The 18,617-nt window shown below is 51.6% G+C and overlaps 2 protein-coding genes across 3 annotated transcripts in view; both read left to right on the top strand.

Moving 5' to 3' along the window:
• PABPC1L (poly(A) binding protein cytoplasmic 1 like) overlaps positions 1-10,850 on the top strand; it is a 29,598-nt gene extending 18,748 nt beyond the window's left edge. Inside the window, exons 10-15 of the mRNA XM_038750488.1 lie at positions 4,215-4,305; positions 4,747-4,860; positions 6,590-6,696; positions 8,769-8,859; positions 10,122-10,252; positions 10,734-10,850. Of these exons, the coding sequence (XP_038606416.1) occupies positions 4,215-4,305; positions 4,747-4,860; positions 6,590-6,696; positions 8,769-8,859; positions 10,122-10,252; positions 10,734-10,811 (612 nt within the window). The 3' untranslated portion in view covers positions 10,812-10,850. The remainder of the gene's footprint in view (positions 1-4,214; positions 4,306-4,746; positions 4,861-6,589; positions 6,697-8,768; positions 8,860-10,121; positions 10,253-10,733) is intronic.
• Positions 10,851-15,748: 4,898 nt separating this feature from the next.
• STK4 (serine/threonine kinase 4) overlaps positions 15,749-18,617 on the top strand; it is a 119,650-nt gene continuing 116,781 nt past the window's right edge. For both annotated transcript variants that reach the window (XM_038750229.1, XM_038750230.1), the window contains exon 1: positions 15,749-15,817. In XM_038750229.1, the coding sequence (XP_038606157.1) occupies positions 15,783-15,817 (35 nt within the window). In that variant the 5' untranslated portion in view covers positions 15,749-15,782. The remainder of the gene's footprint in view (positions 15,818-18,617) is intronic.

Here is an 18,617-nt window from a genome sequence, read left to right as displayed (position 1 = left end):
GTGGGACAACTTGATCACCTTGTAACCTCCCCAGTGCTTAGAACAGTGCTTTGCACATAGTAAGCGCTTAATAAATGCCATTATTATTATTATTATTATTATGAGTTCTCCAAGCCCCTTGGTGCGAGGGTGAGGGGCTGCTAGTTGAAGCTTAAAGGTGGTGGGTTCAAAACTAAGAAATGGAGTCATTTCTTCATGCCTAGTGACTCACCAGCATGTGGATTCAGCTCCTTTGGGAGTCCTGTGGGCTCGTGGGGAGTTTGGAGAAATTCCTAGGATGGGTGGTCGTTGTGGATGGCTGGAGGGCAAGTTAGGGCTGGCCTCATTTTGGGATGTCAAAGGGAAGAACCAGCTCCCAAGCACTTAGTACAGGACAGTAAGTGCTTAATAAATACGACAATGAGTAGATAAATGAATGGGTCTTCCAAATGTTCTCTTCTGCCTTGGAGACAGGAAGCACGAGGTTGTGGGATTATACTCTCCTACGTGCTTGGTACAATGCTTTTCACACAGTAAATGCTCAATAAATGCCATAGTCAATCATCCTTGAGCGCTTACTGTGTGCAGAGCACTGTACTAAGTGCTTGGGAGAGTAGGGTAAAACAATATAATAGACACATTCCCTGCCCACAGTGAGTTTACAATCTAGAGGGGGAGATAGACATCAATATAAATAAATGGCAGATAGGGACATTCATTCAATCATATTTATTGAGCGCTTACTGTGTGCAGAGCACTGTACTAAGCGCTTGGGAAGTACAAGCTGGCAACATATAGACGGTCCCTACCCAACAGCGGGCTCACAGTCTAGAAGGTTCACAAACTAGAAGGCTCAATATAAATAAATGGCAGATAGGGACATCAATATAAATAAATGGCAGATAGGGACGTCAATATAAATAAATATTTATATTTATTGGGGCCCGGGTTACTTGGAGATGGCTGCCAGTCTCTCTAACCTCAGGCTCAGTTGAAGTCTCATCCCTGATCTGGTCCAGTCAGTCAGGGGTATTTGAGCCCTTACCTTGTGCAGAGTGCTTAGAATGGTGCTTTGCACATAGTAAGTGCTTAATAAATGCCATTATTATCATTATTACTAAATGCTTGGGGGAATCCAATAGAATGGACAGATAAGGACATAAGTGCTGTGGGGCCGGGGAGGGGGAATGAATAAAGGGAGCAAGTCAGGGTGATGCAGAAGGGAGTGGGAGAAGAAAGGAGGGAAGACTTCTTGCAGAGGTGCCTTTGAAGTTGGGGAAGAGTAATCCTGTCAGCACGGAGGAGACAGGGCATTCCAGGCCAGAGGCAGGATTTGGAATTTCTCCCCCTTCTAGACTGTGAGCCCACTGTTGGGTAGGGACTGTCTCTATATGTTGCCAGCTTGCACTTCCCAAGTGCTTAGTGCAGTGCTCTGCACACAGTAAGCGCTCAATAAATACAATTGATTTGGGCGAGAGGTCAGCAGCGAGGTCTGTGTACAAGATCAAGGTAAGTGGGAAAGTTAGTATTAGAGGAATGAAGTATTGCGGGCTGGGCTGGAGTAGGAGAGGTGCGAGGTGGGAGGGGGCAAGATGATTGAGTGTTTCAAAACCCATGGTGAGGAGTTTCCATTTGATGCCGAGGTGGATGGGCAACCAAGTGATTAGTCTGCAGTAATGGGCTGCCATTTCCCTCCCTCCAGGGATGGTGGATAAGGGAGTTCTAAGTCCTTGAGGCCTGGGTTACTCGGAGATGGCCGCCAGTCTCTCTAACCTCAGGCTCAGTCATTCATTTATTCATTCAATCGTATTTATTGAGCACTTACTGTGTGCAGAGCACTGTACTAAGCGCTTGGGAAGTCCAACTTGGCAACATATAGAGACGGTCCCTACCCAACAGTGGGCTCACGGTCTAGAAAGGGGAGACAGAGAACAAAACGTATTAACAAAATAAAATAAATAGAATAAATATGTACAAACATATACATATATGAGAAGCAGCGTGGCTCAATGGAAAGAGCATGGGCTTTGGAGTCAGAGGTCACGGGTTCAAACCCCGGCTCCGCCAGTTGGCAGCTGTGTGACTCTGGGCAAGTCACTTAACTTCTCTGTGCATTAGTTACCTCATCTGTAAAATGGGGATTAAGACTGTGAGCCCCACATGGGACAGCTTGATCACCTTGTAACCTCCCCAGCGCTTAGAACAGTGCTTTGCACATAGTAAGTGCTTAATAAATGCCATCATTATTTATTATTATTATTATTATTATTATTATCATATATACAGGTGCTGTGGGGAGGGGAAGGAGGTAAGGCGGTGGGGATGAGGAGGGGGAGAGGAAGGAGGGGGCTCAGTCGACGTCTCATACCTGATCTGGTCCAGTCAATCAGGGGTATTTGTTGAGCCCTTACCTTGTGCAGAGCGCTTTACTAAATGCTGGGGAGAGTCCAGTAGAATGGGTAGACATTCAATCTAGCGGGGGAGACAGACATGAAAATAAATCAGATGGGAGAAGCAACAGAGTATAAGGATGGGTGCATAAGCGCTGTGACAGTGACCAGAGTTGTGTCCACCCGAGAGCAAAGCCACTCTTGAGTGCCTCTGCTTCAGTCCTCTGGGTTGGTCTAATAATAATAATGATGATAATGATGGTATTTATTAAGTGCTTACTATATGCAAAGTACTGTTCTAAGCGCTGAGGAGGTTACAAGGTGATCAGGTTGTCCCACGGGGGGCTCAGTCTTAATCCCCCTTTTACAGATGAGGGAACCGAGGCACAGAGAAGTGAAGTGACTTGCCCAAAGTCACGCAGCTGACAAATGGCAGAGTTGGGATTTGAACCCATGATCTCTGACTCCAAAGCCCGGGCTCTTTCCACTGGGCCATGCTGCTTCTCTAAAATTATTATATGCTTACTAGGTGCAAAGCACTGTTCTAAACACTGGGGAATAATAATAATAATGGCATTTATTAAGCGCTTACTATGTGCAAAGCACTGTTCTAAGCGCTGGGGAGGTTATAAGGTGATCAGGTTGTCCCACGGGGGGCTCAAAGTCTTCATCCCCATTTTACAGATGAGGTAACTGAGGGCCAGAGAAGTGACTTGCCCAAAGTCACACAGCTGACAGTTGGCAGAGTGGGGATTTGAACCCATGACCTCCGACTCCAAAGCCCGGGTTCTTTCCACTGAGCCATGCTGCTTCTCAGTGTGCTTTTTAGACTGTGAGCCCACTGTTGGGTAGGGACCGTCTCTATATGTTGCCAACTTGTACTTCCCAAGCGCTTAGTACAGTGCTCTGCACACAGTAAGCGCTCAATAAATACAATTGATTGATTGATTGTCAGTCTAGACCAGACTTCCGCTGTGTCAGGAGCCAGGAAGGGATGGAAGCTACTGGTTTCCACATTTCTGCAAGTTAAACTCTGTTGTAGTTCTCGCCTGAGTTTATGAGGGTACCCCTCCCATGGACAGCGGCTCAATGGAAAGAGCAGGGGCTCGGGAGTCAAAGGTCATGGGTTCTAATCCCCGCTCTGCCACTTATCAGCTATGTGACTTTGGGCAAGTCACTTGCGGTAACTGAGGCACAGAGAAGTGGCTGGGATTGAGAAGCAGCGTGGCTCAGTGGAAAGAGCCCGGGCTTTGGAGTCAGAGGTCATGGGTTCAAATTCCGGCTCTGCCACTTGTCAGCTGGGTGAGTTTGGTCCAGTCACTTCACTTCTCTGGGCCTCAGTTCCCTCATCTGTCAAATGGGGATTAAGACTGTGAGCCCCACATGGGACAACCCGATCACCTTGTAACTTCCCCAGCGCTTAGAACAGTGCTTTGCACATAGTAAGCGCTTAATAAATGCTATAAAAAAAAAAAAACCCTCCGGGCAGACCTCAGCCCTGGTGATCATTCATTCATTCAATTGTATTGAGCGCTTACTGTGTGCAGAGCACTGTACTAAATACAAGTGGGCAGCGTTGTGAGCCCCGTCTCTATGTCTGATGATGATGGCATTTGAGTGCTTACTATGTGCAAAGCACTAAGTGCTGGGGGGATACAAGGTGATTAGGTTGTCCCACGTGGGGCTTGCAGTCTTAATCCCCATTTTCCAGATGAGGGAAGTGAGGCTCAGAGAAGTGAAGTGACTTGCCCAAGGTCACACAGCAGACATGTGGCGGAGCCGGGATTCAGCCACCCTGCATCCCGCCGGCCTCTGGTCCTTTACCGGCTCCTCTTCCTCCTGCAGCCCCCGGCCAGAGCCACGTTCTACGGCCCCAGCCCCGTGGCCCCTGTGCGGCCTGCCCCGCGCTGGGCCGTCCAGCCTCCAAGACCTTCGTGTGAGTGTCTCCGCCCTCCACCCCACCGGGGAAGGGGGAAGGACGGGGAAGACACCCGCAGCGCCGGCCCCCTCTATCCCTCCGCCTCAAGCGGGAACTCCAGGGCCTGTGAATTTTGGATCCAGGGCCCCGGGTTTGCAGAGACCTGACTTCCCAGCGGATCTCTGCCCCCCTAAACACCCGTCGGCGAGGTTGCAAACCCTCTCTCCGCCGATCGCCCAATCGATAGTATCGATTGAGCGTTTACCACTGTACTGAGAGCCAGGGGGAATGTTCCGGACCGTAGAACGGGGAGACGTGACCCCTTTCCTCCCTGCCCACGTCCCAACATGTGTGTGCACGCGTGTGTATGTGTGAGAGAAAGACCCCCACCCCCCCGCACCTTCCGGTAGTCCTATGTGACCGACTCCCTCCCTCAGCCTCCTCCTCGCCCCCCGACAGCCACCCCGCTGATGCGGACACCTCTAGCACCCCGGCGCTTCCAGTCTGGCATCAGCACCGTCAAACCGGCCTCCATTCAGGCCTCCCAACCAGCCTCACTCTCGCAGACTGTTGGTGAGTCAGTCGATTGATCGGTGCTATTTACTGAGCGCTTCCTCCGTACAGAGCACTGTACTAACCGCCCGGGAGAGGAGATCCGATCCTTCAAGTAGCTCACAGTCTAGCTTGGAGGGTGCGGAGGGGGACACAGACGCTAAAATGGAACCAAGTAATAAGATACGTATGTAAGGGCTGAGGGATGGGATTAAACGTAAGGTGGAAAAATGGGGTTCATTCATTCAATCGTATTTGAGTGCTTGTGTGCAAAGCACTGTACTAAGCGCTTGGTCGTGGGTTCAAATCGCAGCTCCGCCACTTGCCAGCTGTGTGACTTCGGGTAAGTCACTTAACTTCCCTGTGCCTCAGTTCCCTCATCTGTAAAATGGGGATTAAGATTGTGAGCCCCACGTGGGACAACTTAATCACCTTGTATCCTCCCCAGCACTTAGAACAGTGAGCCCACTGTTGGGTAGGGACCGTCTCTATTTGTTGCCAACTTGTACTTCCCAAGCGCTTAGTACAGTGCTCTGCACACAGTAAGCGCTCAATAAATACGATTGTACTTCCCAAGCGCTTAGTACAGTGCTCTGCACACAGTAAGCGCTCAATAAATACGATTGAATGAATGAACAGTGCTTTGCACATAGTAAGTGCTTAACAAATGCCATCATTATTATTATAATTATTATTATTACAATATGACACATTCCTGCCCACAGTCTAAATGGGGAGATGGGTATTAATATAAATAAATAGATAAATGAGTAAATTACAGATATACACAAATACATTTTATTTACAGGGTATTTTATGGTGTTAAGTGTTTACTGTATGCCAGACACTATACTAAGCACGGGGGTAGATACAAGCTAATCAGATTGGATACAGTCCATGTTCCATATGGACTGTGGGTAGGGACTGTCTCTATATGTTGCCAACTTGTGCTTCCCAAGCGCTTAGTACAGTGCTCTGCACACAGTAAGCGCTCAATAAATACGATTGTTTAATACGTATTTCACAGGTGAGACTAATCAGGGCAGGCTTCCTGGAGGAGATATGATTTCAGTAGGGCTTTGAAGGTGGGAAGAGTGCTGACCTGTTGGATCCTCAGGGGGCTGGGGGGACGTGAGCAAGGGGGTGATGAGTGAATGAGTCCCGCCAGCAGCCGGAAGACGTCATTTTTTCGGGGAGTCGAGGGGGAAGGGGAGAGCAGCACGGCTTTTTGGCGACCAAAGCAGCGAGCGCTATATTCAGGGTGGGCATGATACCATAGTGGTTCTCCATCCAGGGCCCGGCCCTCTCTCCTGCAGAATGAGACTGTGCCCTCAGAAGCGGCTCGGTGGTTTTTAAAGAAGCGGCGTGGCTCAGTGGAAAGAGCCCGGGCTTTGGAGTCAGAGGTCATGGGTTCAAATTCCGGCTCCACCACTTAGCCGTGTGACTTTGGACAAGTCACTTCTCTGTGCCTCAGTTTCCTCATCTGTAAAATGGGGATTAAGACTGTGAGCCCCACGTGGGACAACCTGATCACCTTGTGAACTCCCCAGTGCTTTGCATGTAGTAAGCGCTTAATAAATGCCGTTATTATTATTATATGGTCTGGTACTCCTGGTCCTCGGTTACTACTTGAAGACCACCTGTCCCTGCTCCGAGTAGAAAAGCCTCTTGTGTCCATCCTCTCTCCAGAGGTGGGGAGGCGGATTGGGGTGGGGGGGCAAGTTCTTACCCTCTCGCTTGTGGGTTGCAGCCAATATTGGCACCCAGACCACGGGCCCTGGGATGCCCGGTTCCTTGACTGTGAGTCGCAGTCCCCAGCAATTCAAGTACACCCAGGCGGTCCGCAATGCCCAGCAGGTAAGCCGGGGCCCATCCGGTTCTTCTTCCCCTCTCCCACCCCCAGCCGGGGCTGGGTGTAGCGTTGGCTTTCGGGGAGATCAGGACAGTTGTTGGGGGGAGGGTTGCCAGGCTGTTTCCTCCCTTGCGGGGTGGATTCATTCATTCAGTCATATTTATTGAGCTCTGACTGTGTGCAGAGTGCTGTACTAAGTGCTTCAGAGAGTCCAAGACAACAGTAAACAGCACTCGAGAGTATAAAATAACAGACACATTCGTTGGGGGGTTTGCCAGGCTGTTTCCTCCCTTGCAGGGTGGATTCATTCATTCAGTCATATTTATTGAGCTCTGACCGTGTGCAGAGTGCTGTACTAAGTGCTTCAGAGAGTCTGATACAATAGTAAGCAGCACTCGGGAGAGTACAAAATAACAGACACATTCGTTGGGGGGTTTGCCAGGCTGTTTCCTCCCTTGCGGGGTGGATTCATTCATTCAGTCATATTTATTGAGCTCTGACTGTGTGCAGAGTGCTGTACTAAGTGCTTCAGAGAGTCCAAGACAACAGTAAACAGCACTTGAGAGTACAAAATAACAGACACATTCGTTGGGAGGGTTTGCCAGGCTGTTTCCTCCCTTGCAGGGTGGATTCATTCATTCAATCATATTTATTGAGCTCTGACTGTGTGCAGAGTGCTGTACTAAATGCTTTAGAGAGTCCGATACAACAGTAAACAGCACTCAGAGTACAAAATAACAGACACATTCGTTGGGGGTTTGCCAGGCTGTTTCCTCCCTTGCAGGGTGGATTCATTCATTGTCACATTTATTGAGCTCTGACTGTGCAGAGTGCTGTACTAAGTGCCTCAGAGAGTCCGATACAATAGTAAACAGCACTCGGGAGAGTACAAAATAACAGACACATTCGTTGGGGGGTTTGCCAGGCTGTTTCCTCCCTTGCGGGGTGGATTCACTCATTCAGTCATATTTATTGAGCTCTGACTGTGTGCAGAGTGCTGTACTAAGTGCTTCAGAGAGTCCAAGACAATAGTAAACAGCACTCGGGAGAGTACAAAATAACAGACACATTCCCTGACCACAGTGAGCTTATGGTCTAGAGGTGGGGAGAGACAGACATTAATATAAAGTACAGATATGGACATTCACGCTGAGGGCCTGGGAAAGGGGAGCAGAAGGGAGAGGGAGAAGAGGAAAGGGGGCTTAGTCAGGGAAGGCCTCCTGGAGGAGAGGGGCCCTCAGTGAGGGCTTTGAAGCGGGAGAGAGTATCTTTCTGCGGGATTTGAGGAGAGGGGATTTCAGGCCAGAGGCAGGACGTGGGCGAGAGATGGGCAAGAAGGTGGGAAGCTGGGGTACGGTTCTGTGCCCCACCTTGATCAGTCAACCATAGTTCCTGAACGATTTCTACAGATGGGTAGAAATAAGTGGGTAGATGGACACTGGAAGTGGTGGTTGGGTTGATGCAGCAGCCGAGGAAGAAGTGGATTTTTAGGAGGGCTTTGAAGATGGAGAGACTTGGGGTTGGTCAGGTCAGTCAGTCAATCGCATTTATTGAGCACTTATCATATGCAAAGCACTGTTCTAAGCGCTTGGGAGAGTACAATAGCATGATACACAGATGTGCATTTAGCTTTAATTCTGTTTGTTCTGATGACTTGACACCTGTCCCCATGTTTTGTTTTGTTGTCCATCTCCCCCTTCTAGACTGTGAACCCATTGTTGGGTAGGGCCTGTCTCTATATGTTGCCGACTTGGACTTCCCAAGTGCTTCATACAGCACTCTGCACACAGTAAGCGCTCAATACGATTGAATGAATGAATGAATATATTTCCTGCCCACAACAAGCTTATAGTCTAGAGGACGGTGAAGGAAACAGAGGTGTACGATGGGAGAGGTGGTGAAGAGCCTTGAAGGAGATCATGAGGACTCTTTTTGCTTGATGTGCAACACTCGGTGTACGGCAAAATGAGTAGACACAGTCCTCACCCTCAAGGGGCTTCTAGTTTAGCGGGGGCAGTGGGCCCTGAGATGAATCAGAGCCGGGAGGAGATGCGCGAGTCCCTTGTGCCGTATCCAGGTGGAATCGGCTGTTCACGTCCTCGGACAAGAGCCTCTCACTGCGTCTATGCTGGCCACGGCCCCGCCGCAGGAACAGAAGCAGATGCTCGGTAGGTGGACCCGGGGGGGAACACACGTCCGCTTATTCCGTGCCAAGCACTGTATTAAGCACAGGGGAAGAAGCGGTAGAAGCAGATAAGATACAGTCTTGGTTCCAGGAGGGAGGGATGGGATTGAGTTGACCTCTGGCCCAGTTTAACTCGTCCCGGGCATTGGTCCAGGCCTAACAGTAGTAGTAATAACAATAATAATAATAGTATTTAGAAAAGCAGCATGGCTCAGTGGAAAGAGCCAGGGCTTGGGATTCAGAAGTCGTGGGTTCTAATCCCAGCCAATTGTCAGCTGTGTGACTTTGGACAAGTGACTTAACTTCTCTGTGTCTGTGACCTCATCTGTCAAATGGGGATTAAGACTGTGAGCCCCCCGTGGGACAACTTGATCACCTTGTAACCTCCCCAGCATGTAAAACAGTGCTTTGTACATAGTAAGCATTTAATAAATGCTATTATTATTACTACTTGTTAAGTGCTTACTATGGGGTAAGCACTGTTCTACATACTGGGATAGAGAGCTTAACAAATACCATCATTATTATTAGAAGATAATCGGGTTGGACATGGTCCCTGTCCCACATGGGGCTCGCAGTCTCAATCCCCATTTTACAGATGAGGGAACTGAGGCACAGAGAAGTGGAGTGACTTGCCCAAGGTCACATTAACAAGCGGCAGAGCCGGGATTAGAACCAATGACTTTCTAATTCCCAGGCCCGTGCTCTATAATCTAAGCCATGCTGTTTCTCTATATCTACCCCAGTGTTGTGCACATAGTAAGGGCTTAAGAAGCAGCGTGGCTCAGTTCAAAGAGCCCGGGCTTTGGAGTCAGAGGTCATGGGTTCAAATCCTGCCTCCACCAATTGTCAGCTGTGTGACTGGGCAAGTCACTTCACTTCTCTGGGCCTCAGTTACCGCATCTGTAAAATGGGGATTAAGACCGTGAGCCCCCCGTGGGACAACCTGATCACCTTGTAACCAACCTCCCCAGTGCTTAGAACAGTGCTTTGTACATAGTAAGCACTTAATAAATGCTATTATTATTATTATTATTACACCCCCCCCCTCCCCACAACCAGACTCTGTCTCTCGATTCCTAGATCAAGGAAGCAAACATCCAAACCTCCCTGTCGCCCTGACCGCTTGCCGGGGGAGAGATGGGTGGGAGGGGGAGCTCGGTGCTGCCAGTGTAGCGGAACGGCCGGGTGGGTCAGGGGCCTCCCCCCCCACCCCAGTCCAAGACATCCTGTCATCCCCAACAGGTGAGCGTCTCTACCACCTCATCTACCCACTGCACCCCTCCCTCGCGGGCAAGATCACGGGCATGCTGCTGGAGATTGACAATTCCGAGGTGCTGTTGTTGCTGGAGTCCCCGGCGTCCCTGCGGTCCAAGGTACCGGCCGCTCCCTCCCCCACGGCCCGTCGGAGCGACCGCGGGGCGGAGACCTGGGGAAGTCGAGGCCGAGCTACGGCCCGGTGGACACAGCCGTACACACCTGGCCTCGGCCTTTCCCAATCTCCTCTTGCTGGGTTTTATTTTTGTACGTCTATCTGTGATCCTCAAGGGTAGGGGTTACTCCTTCTGTCGTCCTCTCCCAAGGGCTTAGTGTAGTGCTCTGCAGGCAGTAGGCGCTCATTAAATATGACTGTGTGAGGCTGACATCCCGTCCCCCAACAAAAAAGCAACCCTAACCCTTGGTCAGTAAAGTGTGTGTATGTAGTGAGGGGAAGTGTCCTGAAAGGGGCTAGAAAAACGGGGGTGCCGAACCTGCTTTCTGGCATAGCTTCTGGGAATGTGGCAGCACCATCCCCTCCTTCGTAAAAGGCATAGGTAGGACCGAGGTTGAATAACCCTCCTTCTCTGTTCCCCCCAGATTGAAGAGGCCGTTACGGTAATCCAGGCCCACCAGCCCCCAGAACTGCCCAAGATCCCCGCACCCTTCCTGCACTGAGGGCAGGGGCGGCCCGGGTCAGGCGGGCACCTTGCCCTGCGGGACGAGGCCCAGGAGGAGTCAGCTCCCGTCTGAGCCCGAAGTTCGTCCAAGCGGATACCTCCCGGGCCCTTCGCGGACCTGCCTCCGCTGGGTCGTGGCGGGAGGCGGAGAGGAACCTGCCTCAGCCTACATTTTTAGTCAGGGTAGGAGCTGGCTGAGCAGAAGACTCAGAACAGGAGTTCCCTTCCGGTTTAGCCTGGCCATCCCTGGCTAGGAGGAAACCTGCCCCTCCCAAGTCAGAGACCTGCTTGGTCTTAGGGTAAAGTTGTGGAGAACATACTCAATTCCAGCCCAGGCAGCAGTTGGGAGTGGAACTTCTTGAGTCCCCATGTGTTCCCCTTTCTGGATCTCAATGACTGCCACCCCCCACCAAACATACACAAACCACTCCCCTTACCCCCTTAAGGAGTGTATGACACCCCCTGATGTAAGTCAAAATGATGTAGACATTGGGTCTCGTCGCTCAAAGCATGGAAGTCTGGCTTTAAGCATTTGGAGTTAGGGCTGTGTTTCTTCAGAAACGGACGTGAAATGACTGCAGGGGTGAATAGCACTCCACCATCACCTCAATCCAAGATGTGTCCTGTAACTTGTTTCCTGGTCTGGCTAAGGGCTGCAGCCACCTGATAACGGAGGCCCACCTATTGAAAGAAATTCCAATCACTGAGTCACACAGTTGCTTTTCTTCGGAGCCTGCCGCAGCTATGTGCCCCTCGACTCTCCCCGGGGGAGTGAAGGCTGCGAGGGAGGGTAGGATTAATCTTTCTTCTTAAAGAAGCCATGATGGGTGAGCCTCTCTGAGCCTTCTTCCTGTCTCTGGGCCCAACAGCCTGAAGCTGTGAGCTTTCTCCCCTTCTTCCCCCTAGTCTCTGCTACAAATGAGCCCAGCCCTGGCCTGGTCTTCCTTTCAGGGGTTCATGACCCCCCAGCCCCCATCGTGCCCCAAGAAAGCGTCCACCGCAAGACGGAACGGACCTATCCGGCCTCACCAGCTGTGGGCTGAGGGGGGGAGAAGTGAAAATGAAAGCAGAATCAGACAGCAATCATATTATTTCAGTTAGTAGCTCGTCTGGGTGGCTTCCAGAGGACCGCTCGACGGGAATGAAAGAATAAAGATGTGTTTCACGGGTCCGGCTGCTGAGTCCAGGGGATGATAGAGTCCCAATCCTGAAGCAAGCTGGCTAGCGACATCCGCCACTTTCCTCCGAGGCTTTTCTCGTCTCTGTCCTTGAGAGGGAAAGTAGCAGCGGCTCTGGCTAGCTCAAATTAAGCCGGTCAGTGTGCTCAGTTCAGCATCTGCCCCGTGGCTGGGGCTTTGGGCCCCCCGTCTGTCCATTTATCCCTTCCACCCCTCCCCTCTAACTTAGGGGAGGAGAGGCTCAGCGGGTTGAACGGAGACAAGGTGTTTGCTCTTTGATCGGGGACCGCTTGGCCTTTTCGGAGGAAGCGGGGCATCCCTAGGGACGTTGCTCAGATGGAACGGAGCAGGCAGGGCCCTCTTCGCAGCTCACATGCAGCAGAAAGGGCATCCCTGGACTCCGGGGGTGAAGATCCGTGCCCTTCTTCCCATCCCCGAACTGACAGGAGGAGCGACAGCAGGCCGACTTCCTGCTGTCCTCATTTGTTGGAAGCAGAATCCTTTCAAATAAACGGGCATAAAATGAAGTGAGGAGGAGCGGGGCAGGGAATCCAGCCTGCCTCCCTTCTCCCTGTCAGATAAAGTTGGTCGCAGGGGCAGGCGAGGCCCAGGATTTTTTGGGTAAAAGCAGACCGAGGCTTCCATCCAGCCTGCTTCGGATATTTATTTTAAACTCTGGCTTAATTCCCACCGGAGCGTCTCCGCAGCACTCTTCTTTGGTTCGATTTTCAGGAGACTGTGGATGTCTGCGAGGCTGGATTTTTAGTCCTAGCAGGAGAGGAGAGGACAGGGACGGAGGTAAACGAACGTTTCTCCGCAAGTGAGTGTCCGTGCTTAGCCGAGGATTGTTCTACGGGCGTGAGGGAGAGCAGGCGGCCGGGAAAAGTGGAGATGGGCTGCGGGTCTTTTGTATTTATTGAGCGCTTACTGTGTGCAGGGCACTGTACTGAGCACTTGGAAAGTACAATTCGGCAACAAATAGAGACAATCCCTACAGGTTCACAGTCTAGAAGGTTGGACCCAGTCCCTGTACTACATGGGGCTCAGAGTCTTCATTCATTCAATCATATTTATTGAGCGTTTACTGTGTGCAGAGCACTGTAGTAAGCGCTTATGAGAAGCAGTGCGGCTCAGTGGGAAGAGCGCGGGCTTTGGAGTCAGAGGTCATGGGTTCAAATTCCGGCTCCGCCAATTAGCTGTGTGACTTTGGACAAGTTACTTCACTTCTCTGGGCCTCAGTTCCCCCATCTGTAAAATGGGGATTAAGACTGTGAGCCCCCCGTGGGACAAACGGATCACTTTGTAACCTCCCTAGCGCTTAGAACAGTGCTTTGCACATAGTAAGCACTTAATAAATGCCATTATTATTATTATTTATTGTGTGCTTACTGTGTGCAGAGCACTGTACTAGATGTTAGGGAGAGGACAACACAACAGACATTCCCTGCCCACAGTGAGCTTACAGTCCAGAGGGGGACACAGACAATAAAATAAACAAATTACGGGTATGTTCATAAGTAGCGTGGCTCAGTGGAAAGAGCAAGGGTTTTGGAGTCAGAGGTCATGGGTTCAAATCCCGGCTCTGCCAATTGTCAGCTGTGTGACTTTGGGCAAGTCACTTAACTTCTCTGTGCCTCAGTTACCTCATCTGTAAAATGGGGATTAAGACTGTGAATCCCCCATGGGACAACCTGATCACCTTGTAACCTCCCCAGCACTTAGAACAGTGCTTTGCACATAGTAAGTGCTTAGTAAAAGCCATTATTATTATTATTATTATCATTATTATAATAATTGCTGGGATCATGAATCTGCCCTGGGCACAGACTAAACAGTCCAGAAAACATTCAGGCAGAGGGCCTGTCCTTCAATAGCCCTCTGCAGTGTTTCTCGATCTAGTGATAATATTTATTGACCATCAGACTGGGGCAGGGAATATTAGACTTGGGTATTTGATATTTGCCCTACAGCTCTGTGTACTACTTCTAAATGTCATTTTACACTAATGTCTTTCTCCCCTTCTAGACTGTTTGATGTGGGCAGGGAACGCGTCTGTCAACTCAGTTGTATTGTACCCTCCCGAGAGCTTAGTGCGGTGCTTTGCACACAGTAAGTGCTCAATAAATAGAGAAGCAGCGTGGCTCAGTGGAAAGAGCCCGGGCTTTGGAGTCAGAGGTCACGGGTTCAAATCCCGGCTCCACCAATTGTCAGCTGCGTGACTCTGGGCAAGTCACTTAACTTCTCTGGGCCTCACTTACCTCATCTGTAAAGTGGGGATGAAGACTGTGAGCCCCCCGTGGGACAACCTGATCACCTTGTAACCTCCCCAGCGCTTAGAACAGTGCTTTGCACATAGTAAGCGCTTAATAAATGCCATTATTATTATTATTATTATTAAGACTGTGAGCCCCACGGGCGGCCACCTGATGACTTTGTATCTACCCCAGCGCTTAGAACAGTGCTTGGCATATAGTAAGTCCTTAACACCATCATTATTATTACTCTTTGGGCCTCAGTTCCCTCATCCGTCAAATGGGGATGAAGACTGGGAGTCCCACGTGGGGCCACCTGATGACCTTGTACCTCCCCCAGCACTTAAAACAGTGTTTGGCACAGACTAAGCCCTTAATGCCATCATCATTATTATTCTTTGGGCCTCAGGCCCCTCATCCGTCAAATGGGGATGAAGACTGTGAGCCCCACGTGGGGCCACCTGATGACCTTGTATCTCCTCCAGTGCTTAGAACAGTGCTTGGCACATAGTAAGCCCTTAATACCCTCATTATTATTATTATTATTCCCTAGGCCTCAGTTCCCTCATCCCTCAAATGGGGGTGAAGACTGTCGGCCCCATGGGGGGCCACCTGATGACCTTGTATCTACCCCAGTGCTTAGAACAGGGGTTGGCATATAGTAAGCCTTTAATACCACCATTATTATTACTCTCTGAGCCTCAGTTCCCTCATCCGTCAAATGGGGATGAAGGCTGCGAGCCCCACGTGGGGCAACCTCATCACCTTGTCTCTCCCCCAGCGCTTAGAACGGTGCTCAGCACATCGCAAGCGCTTAATACCATCATCCTCCTCCTCCTCATTATTAATATAACGATTAAAATAGCGTTAATATAATTTACATTATATTATATTCTATATAATATAATAAACACAAATTGTATCTCATATCATAGTAAATATAAATTATATTAATATAATTTATAATATTAATTTAAATAATAATATTACAATCCAGTGCTTAGAACAGTGCCCAGCACTTAGAAGAGTGCTCTGCACAGGGTAAGTGCTTGGTAAATGCCATTATTATTATTATTAAGAGGATGACGAAATGCCATTGTTATTATTAATAGGACGATGATGAAATGTCATTTTTATTAATATGACGATGAGGACGAAATGCCATTATTATTATTATTAATATGATGACGAAATGGCATTATTATTATTAATAATATGATGACGACGACGACTAAACCGAGGGCGGGCCCCCAGGGCGGCCCATCTCTCCTCAGCCGCCTGCCGCCGCCGCCGCCTCCTTCCCGCCGTCCCGGGCCCACGTGACCCGGGAGAGGGGCGGTCACGTGACCCGGAGGGGGAAGGCCACGTGACCCCGGAGGGGGGGCGCGCGCCCCTTTCTCCCCCTCCCCGCCCCCCCCCCCCGCCCGGCGCTTCCGGTCGGGGGGGAAAGCGGAAGCGCCGCCGTGCGGAGCGGCGGGGCGCTGTACTGAGCGGTGCTGTACTGAGCGGTGCTGTGCTATGGGGCAGTGAGCGGGAGCCATGGAGACGGTGCAGCTGCGGAACCCGCCGCGCAGGTCCACGGGGCCCCGGGGGGGGGGGAGGGTTAGGGGAGAGATGGGGGGAGAGCAGGGAGGGAGGGATGGAGGGGGGGAGCAGGTGGGGAGGGAGGGAGAGCAGGGGTGGAGGTGGGAGGGAGGGTGGGAGGGATGGGAGAGCAGGTGGGGTGGGAGGGAGGAGGGTGGGAGGGATGGGAGATGGGGGGATGGAGGGAGGGAGAGAGGGAGGGGGAGGGATGGGAGAGCAGGTGGGGGTGGGGGGAGGGAGAGAGGGAGGGAGAGCAGGGAGGGGGAAGGAGAGATGATGGGAGAGCAGGCGGGGGGAGGGAGAGAGGGAGGGAGAGCAGGTGGGGAGGGAGGGAGGAAGGTAGAGTAGGTGAGGGGAGAGATGGAGGGAGAGCAGGTGGGGTGGGAGGGAGAGAGAGAGATGGAGGGACAGCAGGTGGGGTGGGAGAGATGGAGGGAGAGCAGGTGGGGTGTTGGGAGAGAGCAGGTGGGGTGGGAGGGGGAGATGGAAGGAGAGCAGGGGGGAGGGATGGAGGGAGAACTGGTGGGGAGGGAGGGAGAGAGGGAGGGAGAGCAGGTGGGGAGGGAGGGAGGAAGGTAGAGTAGGTGGGGGGAGAGATGGAGGGAGAGCAGGTGGGGTGGGAGGGAGAGAGATGGAGGGAGAGCAGGTGGGGTGTTGGGAGAGAGCAGGTGGAGTGGGAGGGGGAGATGGAAGGAGAGCAGGGGGGAGGGATGGAGGGAGAACTGGTGGGGGGGAGGGAAGGAGGGAGGGAGGGAGAGCAGGTGGGGAGGGAGGGAGGAAGGTAGAGTAGGTGGGGGGAGAGATGGAGGGAGAGCAGGTGGGGTGGGAGGGAGAGAGATGGAGGGAGAGCAGGTGGGGTGTTGGGAGAGATGGAGGGAGAGCAGGTGGGGTGTTGGGAGAGAGCAGGTGGGGTGGGAGAGCAGGTGGGGGAGGGAGGGGTGGAGGGAGAGCAGGTGGGGTGGGAGGGATGGAGGGAGAGCGAGCAGAAAGGTGGGAAGGAGGGGGGAGAGCAGGTCAGGGAGGGAAGGAGGGAGAGCAGCCGGGGTGGGAGGAAGGAAGGGAGGGAGAGTAGGTGGGGTGGGAGAGAGAGACAGAGTAGGGAGAGACAGAGTGGGGAGGGACGGAGGGAGTGCAGGTGAGGGAGGGATGGAGGGAGAGCAGGTGGGTGGGAAGGAGGGAGGGAGAGAGCATGTGGGGGGGAGAGAGGGATGGAGGGAGAACAGGTGGGGTGGGAGGATAGGGAGTACAGGTCAAGTGGGAAGGAAGGAGGGGGAAGAGGTGGGGAGGGAGGGAGAGAGAGCAGGTAGGGTGGGAAAGAGGGAGGGAGCAGGTGGGGTGGGAGGGATGGGAGAGCAGGTGGGGTGGGAAGGATGGAGGGATGGAGAGGGAACAGGTGGGGGGCGGAGGGTAGGAGAGAGAGAGAGAGAGAGAGAGAGGGGGAGCGCGGGGTGGTGGTGGGAGGGAGAGCAAGTAAGACAACTGGTGGGTGGGAGGGGGGAAGGGGAGGGGGGGAAGGAAGTCTCTGCCGAGGCTTTGCAATAGGAGTCTCTTCCGCCTTCAAGCGCCTAATACAGCGCTCCGCACACCGCGAGTGCTCAATAAATACCATTCATTGATTGTGTGGATGAGTTTCTAGAAGGGGACATCCCGTATGAACCGTGCAGTTTGGCTCAGAATAGGAATACCGACGTGTAATGAAACCTTTTTCGATTAGGGGGTTCAGAGGATTTCGTGTATTAAACCATTGCTCCTCCCCCTACTCCAGAACTGTAAAATAAGGCAATCGGGAGGTGGGGGGTTGAGTTTCCAATCTCCATGTGCAGAAGGGGAAACTGACGCACAGAGCGGTGAAATGACTTGCCCACAGCAGCCAAGCCTTGGTAATCGATCGATCAATCCATAGTATACGTGTCGAGCATCTACTCTGGGCAGCACTTGGAAGCGTTGGATACAGTACGGCGATTCCTGCCCTCAAGAAACTCACAATCTAGTTGGGGAGACTGACAATGAAATACATTGCAGGTAGGAGGAAGTAATGGCTTCGACTACCAGATGGCACGGAAAATACCAAAGTGGCAGGAGTGGAGATGTAAACTGAGGAAACAGAATATTCCCTGGGGAAGATCTCCTGAGGGAGGTGTGATTCCGGGAGGACCTTGAAGATGAAGAGAGCAGTGATCGTGATCTAGTGGAAAGAGCCGGGCTTAGGAGTCGGAGGTCGTGGGTTCCAATTCTGACTCCGCCACTTGTCAGCTGTGAGACTTTGGGCAAGTCACTTCACTTCTCTGTGCCTCGGTTACCTCATCTGTAAAATGGGGACTATGACCGTGAGCCCCACATGGGACAACCTGATCGCCTTCTATCTACCCCAGTGCTTAGAACAGTGCTTGGCACATAGTAAGCACTTAACAAATACCATTATTATTATTTTTATTAGCTATGGGATATGAAAGGGGAGGGAGTTCCAAGGCTGGAGGGAGGGTTTGAACCAGAGGTCAGTGGTGAGGTCATTTTCTCTTCTTGGATGCTTTACACAAAGACTTAGAGACGCAGCGTGGCCTAACAGAGCCCCGGCTTGGGAAGGACCTGGGTTCTAATCCTGGCTCTGCCACTTGTCTGCTGGGTGACTTTGGGCCAGCCACTTCACTTCTGTGTAATAATAATGATAGCATTTATTAAGCGTTTACTACATGCAAAGCACTGTTCTAAGCACTGGGGAGGTTACAAGGTGCTCACGTTGTCCCACGGGGGGCTCACAGTCTTAACCCCCATTTTCCAGATGAGGTAACT

Source organism: Tachyglossus aculeatus, chromosome 8 (assembly GCF_015852505.1).
Source record: "Tachyglossus aculeatus isolate mTacAcu1 chromosome 8, mTacAcu1.pri, whole genome shotgun sequence".
Taxonomy (NCBI): Eukaryota; Metazoa; Chordata; class Mammalia; order Monotremata; family Tachyglossidae; genus Tachyglossus; species Tachyglossus aculeatus.
Note: the sequence above shows the minus strand (reverse complement) of the source record. Positions and strands in the feature narration are given on the sequence as shown.